Here is a 12,001-nt window from a genome sequence, read left to right on the forward strand (position 1 = left end):
TGCTGGGAAAAACAAACTAAAGAACAGCACAATCTCCATATCATTATTCATTCAACAGGAAAATTATCCATTGTATTAACAACTAGTTCTTTTACTAAAATAAAAACAATCTCCTAAGCGCTGGTTATCCAAAAGGAAGCCTGATGAACTATACAGAATACAAAGAGACAACAAATTTGCGTAAGCCACCACCATCATTTTCCACAAGGGTTAGTTATGCAGCATCCACTGCATAATGTCCTTCCTAACAACACCCCCTGAGAAATTTACTCTATAATTTGATGCCACAATTTGAGGCGTAGAAATGCTAAAGTGCCTGCCATGGATGGTAGTCCCAGGAGGATTTGGCCGTCGCATCACTCTCGGACCTGTTGGATAAGGCACTGACCTTGCTGAGGTAAATAAATTCCTATCAGAGTCCCTTCGCAACGTCCCAGAACCTTTGTGATTGGAACTGCTACCTCCTGCGGTATGCTTTCCAATGCTTTCGGTGGGCCTAACACCATTCGAAGGTGGTGGACCACGAATCTGCGCCGATGGTTTCATTCGATCCAGCCACCGCAATATAAAGTTCCCGAAATTCCTACCTGCTTCTATGTCCCTATATTGAATGTTCCGATGCACTTTGATTGCTACATCAAACACGCCACGGGTCCGTCTGCAATACAACGTAGAGAAATGTAAGTCCCTAACATGTATTCGTAATTTCATGATAGAATCGACGCTTAGTTATTTATTTATCAGGTAAAAGCAATTGATTGATCATTGATTAATGATTATCCTTTAAAACACTGGATCTGGAGGTCACAAAGCATTTTCTAAAAGTCATTTATTGCAATGTCGAACATGATTTCGCCGCGATTGATCTCGTTTTTTTGTTAAAAAAAAAAAAAAACTATTATTGCCTACGGCTAGATAAGAGTAAGAATAACATTGAGAACCGAAGAGAGGAACAAACCTGTGAAGAAATTGGCGAAGTTTAGGGTACTTAGGGCTAACGATCCTGCGTTGAATCCTGAGAGCGAGCCTGTATGTTCGTTTGAGACCCAAGAAATACGCGGTTCCGAGTGTTATCTCCCACAGCACCATTGAAACTCCTCTCTCTACAACTTTCTTCCTCTCTTTCGATTTTCTAATGTTCTGGAACACTAATTTTGACAATTCCTTTTCCTCTTGCCGCCCAAGATTCTGTTACCTTTCTCATTGGGACTTCCAGAATTTTCTTTCGTTGACGCTCGTTCTTGGGTTTCTCATTTCCCCTCCTCTTCCTCCCATTTCGGCCTTCCATTTTTCCTTTCCACCTCTCAACTGTACGACCTTCTTCATATGGGCCTTCGAAATTTCTAGCTCAGCCCAATTTCCAAAATTAATGTTTTTGAAAATTACTTTTCACACCCATGGCTTCTTTGTGCACCTAAGATACGACAATATTTGATATGAAGTCCTGTAACTTAAAGATAACAATGTTGTGTTTAAAAATGTGTAAAAGACTAAAATAAACTTGAAAGTGTACATGTAAGGACTATAATAAGTGGTTTCTGTATACAGGACCTAAAATTTAAAAAATTATACATATTGAAAACATGTTTCAGTTTTGTATCGATTCATGCACTCTCTCTTAACGCAATGAAGATTGCGTATTTCTGTCAGAATTATTTAAACAAATGTACAAGAATTGTGTTGCGTAGAAGCTTAGAAAAAATGGGATTCCTCCCTCGTTTGCTCCCTCCACCTCCCTTTTCTTCTTTTACCCTTCATTCTATTTTATTATTCCTATTTTATCCTTTCACTAAAATGTTTATTTTTAAGAATAAAATTTTATCAAAGCTTTAACAAAAATGCATGAATAAGCGACGAATATAACGATCCGTTAACGGATCTATTTCATTTGGAAGTGGTATGGCTATTCGTCCCTGGGACTCACTTTTTCCATAACCCACTTGGATACTTACATGAGAATCTTTTTGGAACAGGCTGAGAAGGTGAAGACTGAAATAGGATCCCTCACAGACATCCTCAACAGCTTGCAACAGGACAACGAGGAGAGCAAGTCAACCAGGGCCTGCTAGAATTTATGACTCAGAGATTCACAATAAAGAGCAATAAACCACATGCATTAAATTCTTCAATCAAAACAGTTCCCAATATTTCTATAATAATGAAACGGAAGCGTACTTGAATTGGACATTGGGAATAATTAATGAACCTGAAATTAGTCTCTGATCTTCCCTCTGTAGAGCACCCTTAGTTCCCTCTAAATTTTCTCTTCTGATGGGGATAAAGAGAAAGAAACAAGAATGAATCTTATGCTTAGAGATGGGGACCATGACCCCTTAAATAACCTCTGACGGTTAATATTCTTTAGTTTCAATAATTATTATTTGGCCCCTTCAACAAATTATAATTATTGCTGGTCTCTCTACACAATATACCTTTCATGACAAATATACCCTTAACCGTATTTATCTTAATTAGATCACTTTATAAAATTGGCTAATATAATATAATGACCCTAACACATTTAATAATTACTTATATATATACAAGTGACCCAAATTGCTAACAATCTCCCACTGGTCACAAATATATATATCCATATAAATCCTTACAAATGTGTTAGACTTTATGAGCTCAAAATTGCCATTATATACCTTGAGTATATCCCGAAGTCTCGTCCATTGATTATATCCGCATGTAGAACCAAAACAGTTTTAATTGCAACAATTGCAACCAAACCAACAGTGATCACTAATGCTGACAGAATCAAATGACATGGATACATCATGAAATGTGTAGTATGAAAAATCACGTGAAGGTGATCTGTACACGTCTATTTTCAACTGGTTCTTACTTTATCTCAATGAGATCAACATAATAACCTTATCGTATAGAGTGTAATATCTGAATAATAATAAACCATATATTTATTAAACCAAAAATGTCCAAGGACAATGTATGCATACATTAAACCAAACATAGAACACAAATACAAAAGTGACTAACTCCCACTAAACTTAAGATTTCTCAAAAGTTAAAACACCCATGTGAGCAACATGCTCATGAAAGACCTTTGGTGTAATACCCTTAGTAAGAGGATCTGCCAACATGGAGTTTGTCCTTAAGTGCTCTATAGAAATCTGTCCACTCTGTACTCTTTCTTTAANAACTANGAACTTGATGTNAATGTGCNTTGACTTGCTTGAACTCCTATTGTTGTTAGAATATAATACAACTGATTTGTTGTCACAGTATAACTTGAGTGGTCTTTCAATTCCTTCCATAATGCGCAACCTTATGACAAAGTTTCTCAGCCATATACCTTGATTTGATGCCTCATAGCATGCTACAAATTCTGCAGCCATAGTGGATGAAGCTGTAAGGGCTTGCTTAGGACTACGCCATGAAATCGCGCCACCAGCCAACATGAAAATGTAACCCGAAGTGGATCTCAAACTATCTTGGTATCCTGCAAAATCTGAGTTAGAATATCCAGTGATCTCTAACCGGTTTGATCTCCTGTACGTGAGCATATAATCCTTTGTTCTCTGTAAATACCTCATAACTCTTTTTGCTGCTTTCTAATGATCCAATCCTGGATTACTTAAATATTTGCTTAAAACCCCAACTATGTAGGCTATATCCGGACGCGTACATACTTGGGCATACATCAGACTCCCTACTGCTGAAGCATAAGGAATCTTTTGCATTTCCTGAATTTCTAGATTTCCTTTAAGACATTGATTAAGACTGAACTTGTCTCCCTTAGCGACTGGAGTATCTCCTGCTTTATAATTTTGCATACCAAACATTTTAAGCACCTTATCGATGTAATTCCTCTATGATAATCCAAGAATACCTTGAGATCTATCTCGGTGTATCTGAATTCCTAATGAACTTGTTTGGTATGTCTATATTGTTGGTAGCAAGCAGTATGTCATCAACATACAAGACCAGGAAGATATACCTGCTCCCACTGAACTTGTGATACACACAATCCTCAACCACATTTATCTCGAAACCAAATGAGATAATAACTTGATGAAATTTGTGGTACCATTGACGAGATGCCTATTTTAGCCCATAAATGATTTTGTCAGTTTGCATATCATATTTTTGGTTCTTCTGACACAAAGTTTTCTGGTTGCACCATATAAATTGTCTCATCAATGTTGTCATTGAGAAACGCCGTCTTGACATCCATTTGATGAAGCTCCAAACCATAATGTGCAACAAGAGCCATGATTGTTCTAAAAGAGTCTTTCGATGAAACCGGAGAGAAAGTCTCTTTAAAATCAATCCCTTCCTTTTGAGTATAGCCCTTTGCCACAAGATGAGCCTTATACCTCTCCATATTACCTTTAGAATCCCTTTTGGTTTTAAATATCCACTTACAACCTATGGGTTTCACACCTTCTGGTAATGGGACAAGTTCCCAAACTTTGTTGTCTTGCATGGACTTATACTCCTCATTCATAGCTTCAATCCATTTTTCTGAATTAGGATCTTGCATAGCTTGATGGACGGTGACAGGGTCATCTTTCATCATACTATTATTTTCCTCAATTTCTTGGAGAAATACTACATAATCATTTGGGATGCCATTTCTCTTTTCTCTCATGGATCTCCGCAATGATACTGACTCATGAAGCACTTGTTCTTGAAGGTCTTGAGTTTGTCCTTATAGAGGTTGAGAATTTGCTTCATCAAAATCAACTGTATGAATCGGATCTGGAGTTGACATCGATTCTTCCTCAAAGACAAAGTCTCTTACCTTATTCTTCCTCCCAAACTCAATATCCTCAAAGAATATGGCAGTTCCCGTCTCAAAAATATTCTTAGATTTGGGATCATAGAATTTATAGCCTCTTGATCTTTCAGAGTAACCAATAAAGTAACTGCTAACTGTTCGAGAGTCCAATTTCTTTTCATTCGGTCTTTAAGGTCTTGCTTCAGCTGGACATCCCCATACACGTAAGTATTTTAGATTAGGCTTTCGCCCAACCCAAAGCTCATAAGGTGTTGCAGCAGTTGCCTTGGTTGGTACTCTGTTTAAAATATAAGTTGCAGTCTTCAATGCCTTTCCCCAGAGTGACTCTGGCAAGGTGGAATGACAAAGCATACTCCTTACCATATCCTGAAGAGTCTGATTTCATCTTTCAGCCACCCCATTCATGCTAGGTGAACCCGGCATGGTGTACTGTGGGACGATTCCACATTCCTCTAGGTACTTGGCAAAAGGTCCTGGACGTTGTTCACCTGATCCGTCATATCTGCCATACTATTCACCACCACGATCAAATCTGACATTCTTAATGCGTTTGTTGAGTTGATTCTCAACTTCAGCCCTTAAAGATTTGAACGCGTCCAATGATTGAGACTTTTCATGGATGAGATATAGGTATGCATATCTAGAGTAATCGTCTATGAATGATATAAAATATTGTTGACCATTCCCTGAAGGTGTAGGGAATGGGCCACAAATGTCTGTATGTATCACCCAATCTCGATGTCATGGTCTGTTTTCCTTTAACGCATTCAACACAAACATCAAAATTTGTGAAGTCAATGGAATCCAAAATCCCATTTGACACAAGTCGTTCAACTCTATTTTTAGAGATGTGACCTAGACGTCTGTGCCATAATGCTCCTGAATCATTATTGTCAATTTTTCGCTTAGTACTAGATGATTCTGTATTGAATGATTCATTGTAGGAAGCCACCGTATCAAGCATATAGATGTTGTCATTGTCTGAAAGTGAACCAGTCCCAACAATATTTGAATTTAAAGACAATTTGATTTCACGGTTTCCAAATGAACACAAATATCCTAATTTGTCCAAAGAGGAAACTGAGACCAGATTTCGTCTAAAAGACGACACAACAAAAGTGTCTTTCAAATCCAAGTAGAAACCAGTGCACAATAACAATCTAAAATGCCCTATAGCTTCCACCTCTACCGATTTGCCATCTCCCACATAGATCCATCTTTCAGAATCAATTGGTTTTCGGTAGCTTATACATCCCTTCATTGAAACACTGATGTTAGCAGTTGCACCAGAATCTAACCACCAAGTGTTTATTGGTACTGAAGCTAAATTGACCTCAGAACAGACCAAAGCAATACTGCGCCTAAAGCTTATACGATCAAGGACTATCTTCATTTTCTTGTTCCAGTCTTTAAAGAAATTAGTAGATATAGAAGCAATCGAAGTTGTATTTAGAATAAGAGAAACAAAGGAATTAAGCTCACACCGTAAAATTAATAATTATATAAATATAATTCAAATAATGGTTTATCCCATCTCAAGATACCCAATGCCCCATCAATATCAAGTCTTTGGACAATAATATTAACTACTAGAGGTATCTTGGCGTAATGATCAACATTGATAATAAGAACATGTCCAATAACAAACCTATCTTTGGATAAATTTTATTATTGACACGTAAAACCTTATAATTATCACACGTTACCATCACAGGTGCATATACAATCCGACCAAATATTAATCTTCCTTTGGGTCGACCAATACTCGCATGAATATGTATAAACACAAACATTCATAATTTCTATATGAACTACTTCAGATAAAAAAAAGACTCACTTTAGTGATTTCTTAATTATCAATAATTCATTTAAAAAAAGATCAGAATTAAATTTTATTTATTCCTAATTAATTATTAATTTTTCTTTATTTCTTAACAAAAGTCCAAACAAATCTTGTTGGGTTTTAATCAAATCCAAACTGCACTAGATTGGGCCTGTCCCAAAATGGGCCTGGCAATTTCCAACAAGCTACGCAGCATCACTCTGCACGTTCACTCTTCGCCGCGAGGAACTCCACTTCTGCGTCATCGGTAGAAAACTAGACGTCCATGGCAGCAGTGAACCACAATCAAAACGAAGCAGAGACACCGTCGTTGCAAGTTATGAAGGATCTCCTCGTCGCCGTTGTGGTGCGAATAGGAGGTGCGTTGAGTGACCCTGCGCAAACGAACTCGCAAAGCCCCAAACAAGACCTAAAGTGCTAACCGCCACTAAACTAGAAGAGGAAGAAGCCTCTGGAGATGAATCCTCCATGGCGGCACAGAGAAGAAAGAGAGCGTAGGTACCAATTTTGGGTTTTCCCAAATTAGGGTTTCAGACGCATTCAAAAATAGAAATTCTTAATTGAATTTTAATTTCCCTTTTTAAATTGAAGAATTAATGCACAAAATTGATTACAGATTTATAATCAGTTAAAAATTCCCAAATTTGGTTTATGCTAATTAATCATAAATTAACGTGCTCTAATACCAATTGTTAGAATTTATGATTCAAAGATTCACAATAAAGAACAATAAACCACATGCATTAAATTCTTCAATCAAAACAGTTCCCAATATTTCTATAATAATGAAACGGAAACGTACCTAAATTGGACATTAGGAATAATTAATGAATCTGAAATTAGTCTATGATCTTCCCTCTGTAAAGCACCCTTAGTTCCCTATAAATTTTCTCTTCTGATAGGGATAAAGAGAAAGAAACAGGAATGAATCTTATGCTCACAGATGGGGACCATGACCCCTTAAATAACCTCTGACTGTTAATATTCTTTAGTTTCAATAATTATTATTTGGCCCTTTCAACAAATTATAATGATTGTTGGTCTCTACACAATATACCTTTCATGACAAATATACCCTTAACCATATTTATCTTAATTAGATCAATTTATAAAATTGGCTAATATAATATAATGGCCCTAACACATTTAATAATTACTTATATATATATATATATATATATATATATATATATATAAGTGACCCAAATTGCTAACGGCCCCCGCTCTCCGTCGAACTCTCCCCACCTCCATTGCGTCGCCGCTACCGTCGAGCCAGCCGCACCAAGCTCGTGCATCTTCTTCGCACCATTGAATCATCACGCCATCATCAAACGATCCAAGAGCAGAGAGTGAAGACTTACTCCTTACTCACCTATTGTGAGAGTATGTCGTGAAGAAAGGAGACACCACAAGGACCTTGGATTGTTGGATTGGTGGTTGGTTTTATCGCTACAATGAGGGAAGGAAGAGATTTTCCAAGCGTTGCCGAGGACAGAGCAAATCGTGGAGAGTCTTACGCTTTGGTTGGAGCTGGTAGCCATCCGAAAAAGAATGGAAACTGACTAGGAAACGAGGTAAGGGGAGTAGCTTTATTTGATGAGGTGTATAATGAGTTACATGCCGTTTATGAATAATAGGAATTCTTCTATGTATCCTTATATCTCTAGTGGTTATGACGAAGTGGTTTAGGAATGGCTAATGTTTGTCTCGCATGCGTTTCATGATCAGTGCTATAACCATCATGAATGGTATCTGTGATAGGTAATAATGGGTTAAGTTGGAAGGCTTTTGTATGGAAATATAATTGGTTTGAAAGTGAATAAACATGAGTGTGTGAGGCTTAGCAGCACGGGAAGGTGGGAAAAGATTAAGAAGTGGGTTTGTTACTGGAAAGTAATAGGAAGAAGAGAATGGGGAACATAGAAGGTAGTGGTAGTTGTTAGTGTGAGTAGGGTTTTCACGATAGGTTAGTAGGTGAAGAAGGAGTGCTGGTAAGAGATAAGAGAAGGAAGGCGTGGTGGTGTGTGACTGTGTACGTGAAGTTAGTAGATGTTGTAGTTGAATGGAGAATTAGATGTATGAGTGATAAGGTCTTGAGAGAGTAAGAGAAGGAGATGTTGCATGAAGGTGAGTTATTTACGAGTTACGTGAATGAGTGGATGGAAAGTGAAACCGTAAGAGGCTTGGATGGCAGGAAACCAAAAGTAAATGGAATAAAAAGGTATATTGTGGAGGAGAAGATAAATAATCTACGGTGAGGTGGGGGTGGGGAAGGGAGAGGTGGGGCTGGAAGCAAATAGTAAAGGGCAATGGTACAATGACACGCCTACGTGGCAAAAACATTCAAATGACACACTATTTTTCACCTTTTTCTTCCAAAATTACCTTTTTATCTTCAATAAAGGTTAAAATGAAGTGGACCCCACCGTGTCAAATGAATGTTTTTTCAAAAATGTGTCAAAATATCTTTATTCAATAGTAAAAGTAAAGTAAGGATGAAAATTAAAAAGGATAAAAAAGATAAAGAAAAAAGTTACTTTTGCAATAAAAAAAAATTAAAGAAAATTGGGGAAGTGGATGGAGCAGCACCCAAATAGCAAAGCCTAATTAAATATTGGGCCTTACGCGGGTCAAGCCTATTGGGTTCTCTTCGCTGATCCGAGTGCATCGTGTCTTCCGTGTTTGGCTTTTTTAGGCTTGACTAACAAATAACCCTAATTGTCCCTTGTTTCTCCAAAGGTCGTATAATTGTACTCTTATATCATCAAATAGGCAAACAGAAAAGGGCAAAAATCTACCGGATTTATTGCCAGTAATTTCTTTAACGTGCTCACATGCCACAAACTTAAAAGAACCTAAAATAGAAATGAACGTATCTAATATTTCAAAAATAAAGTAAATGCCAGTATTATATTTTTATTTTCCTAGGCGCAAGTGATTAGGTCATTTGCTACGGCAAACATGCCAAACGGGAAATACGTTTCATTCAGCTAATATTTTATAGCAGCACATTATTTGCCAAAATCCAACAAACTCATAAAATTAAATTAAATTTATTTTAACATGTTAGAGAAGTTCATCAAATACATTTTGTAAGATAGTATTAAAAATAAAATATTAAAATTATTCTACATCGAATTCTAATTTAATTTGATTTATCCTAGCGCAAAGAGGTGGGAGAATCAAAAGAGCATCCCAAGCTGAAAAAGGCGAAAACAAAGAGATGAGTAAAGGAAAAGGAAACACAATTAGAAAAAAGACAAGCAACTCAGCACAAAAAAAAATAATAAAATAAAATAACAATAAAAGAAAAGGAAAGCTTGAAAATAAAATTCATTCACAGTGGACAACAAACACACAACCTCTATCTCTCTCGCGCTGTCTCTATCTCATTCTCGTTGTTTGTAGCAGCCACGATGCAGAGACAATCCCTGGGTTCACCATCACCCAAACTCCCCAAACTAGAGACGCTCCTCTCCGACGAAGACGATGCTCCCAAACCTCACCGTCTCTCCTCGCCTCCTCCATCACCGCACAAGTTCGTTCACTTCATTCCTGTCCTCACTCTCCTTTGCTTCTTCATCCTCTACCTCTTCTCCCACGCTCCCTCTCCATCAGGTACTCCATCACTCATCTATTACATATAATATATTACATACTTCAAAATCCCTCATATCTTCCTCCTCCTTTCAGACTTGAATCATTTCTCCAGATTCAACCGCTCGCCGTCGCATCATCTAGGTAAGCAAACGCAATGCATTTCGAGATTCTTTTTTATTTTCAAATTATTTTTTATTCATGCATTTTTATCAATCTGTTTCTAGATTTGCCGGACAAGATCGGCGGCGACATTGGACGTTACATGGATGTAAAACGAAGCGACGTTTTGGCGATCCGAACTTTGCAGCAGATTCCGAAATCACGCTCTCACAGAAAACTCGCCGATTATTAAGCTCACACACGTGCTCGCTTCTTGCCTTCCGTAATCGTTCCTTCCATTCTATATTCTTGTTCATGTTGTACATCCGATTCGCTTTTATTTATCGCTATAAAAATTATAATAAGAAATAAAAATCAATTTCACCTGCTTAGATCCTCCATTGTTTTGTTATCTCTATTTCTCTGCTAAGAAAATGAGTGAGTGAGAGTGTTCATCGTATTGTGTTCCGGCGTAAGATAGCGTGCGTGCGCCCGGTGAGTGTTGGATACAGCTGGAGTTGGGGACCGTTACTGCATCCTCAGTCTCGGGTTGCGGTTAAGTGCCAGCTGGAATTCGAAGTGTTTTTTTTTTTTAATGATGAAGGGAATTGAGGTGAGGTTTTGGCTGAAACAGAACGAGTTACCGGTGGGTGCATGAGAAGTCCGTGCAACCCGGCTTGCTTTGAGGCTAGGTCCACGTGTCATTGTACGGGGAAGTGTAATTGAAAGCAAAAGTAGTGTAGGAGGCAAAAGTGTCGGTGCTTGAGTGAAAGACTCATGAAATAATTCAGTGCTTGCTTGGACTCATTCTTCATTTGTTTTGATGTATGTTATGTGTGTGTTTGGATGAAACGTGGTGGTGGCACAAATAATGACGAGTGAAGTATGTGTATGATCAGCTGCAGACGATGATGGCGAGTGTCTGGTACGTGGGGCATTCCTGGGGGTTTTGATTGGCTAGTCCCTAATGATATTCAAATATGGATAGATAGGCATCATAGAATATATCATAACATCAATTTAAAGATATACATCGCTTTTCTGTTTGCGTAACGTTTATATGGCATTCTCGGGAAGAAGACACGTATCAATATAAATAGTCCAGGAACCCTGAGATGATACCAGAATGAATTATTATCAATATAAATAGTTTTAAGCTGTTTTCATCATTTTTAAATTGTTCATTATTTCGTAAAAGAAATGTACTTTGATAGTATAAATAATTAGCAAAATTAAGGTAGATTATGTAAACTTTTAATTTATATAAATAGCACTAAGGTTTAAGAATTACAATTACAACTTGTGTTAATATCAATTTCATTTTATTTGATAGATTTAAGTAAAACATTACTTTAAGGATATACTGAAATGTGCGAATTATGTTTTCTGGAAAAAAAAATAATGATTTTGTCCAGTATTATTTTCATTCCTGCGTAATATTTAAAATAATAAAATTTCACTGTGTCTCTTAGTATTGACTATTTATTAATTTAGCATATTTTATTAATGTTTGGAGAGTATTTTAAAAGATGTTTCAATATTAATTGACAGGACCTATCATGTTTAGTAAATTATTTATTTACAACTATTTATTTAAGTGAATGGTAACTTTAAAGATAAATTAATAAGTTAATAGCTTTTTAAAACTTGTATAGGTGGTAGTGAAAGAAATTATAATAATATTATTAATG

The 12,001-nt window shown here is 36.9% G+C and overlaps 2 protein-coding genes across 2 annotated transcripts; one reads left to right on the forward strand and one right to left on the reverse strand.

Moving 5' to 3' along the window:
- Positions 1-19: 19 nt before the first annotated feature.
- Positions 20-1,290, reverse strand: LOC106777226. Its single transcript, XM_014664784.2, has 2 exons — positions 959-1,290; positions 20-658 (listed from the first exon to the last, which is right to left on the reverse strand). Exons 1-2 carry the CDS (start codon positions 1,087-1,089, stop codon positions 211-213), a joined length of 579 nt encoding a protein of 192 aa, XP_014520270.1. The 5' UTR covers positions 1,090-1,290; the 3' UTR covers positions 20-210.
- An 8,629-nt stretch (positions 1,291-9,919) lies between these two features.
- On the forward strand, positions 9,920-11,339 carry LOC106777184. The gene is made up of 3 exons (XM_014664724.2): positions 9,920-10,229; positions 10,305-10,352; positions 10,436-11,339. Exons 1-3 carry the CDS (start codon positions 10,028-10,030, stop codon positions 10,561-10,563), a joined length of 378 nt encoding a protein of 125 aa, XP_014520210.1. The 5' UTR covers positions 9,920-10,027; the 3' UTR covers positions 10,564-11,339.
- The last annotated feature ends 662 nt before the right edge of the window (positions 11,340-12,001 follow it).

The sequence above is a fragment of the Vigna radiata genome, chromosome 11, assembly GCF_000741045.1.
Source record: "Vigna radiata var. radiata cultivar VC1973A chromosome 11, Vradiata_ver6, whole genome shotgun sequence".
Classification (NCBI taxonomy): domain Eukaryota; kingdom Viridiplantae; phylum Streptophyta; class Magnoliopsida; order Fabales; family Fabaceae; genus Vigna; species Vigna radiata.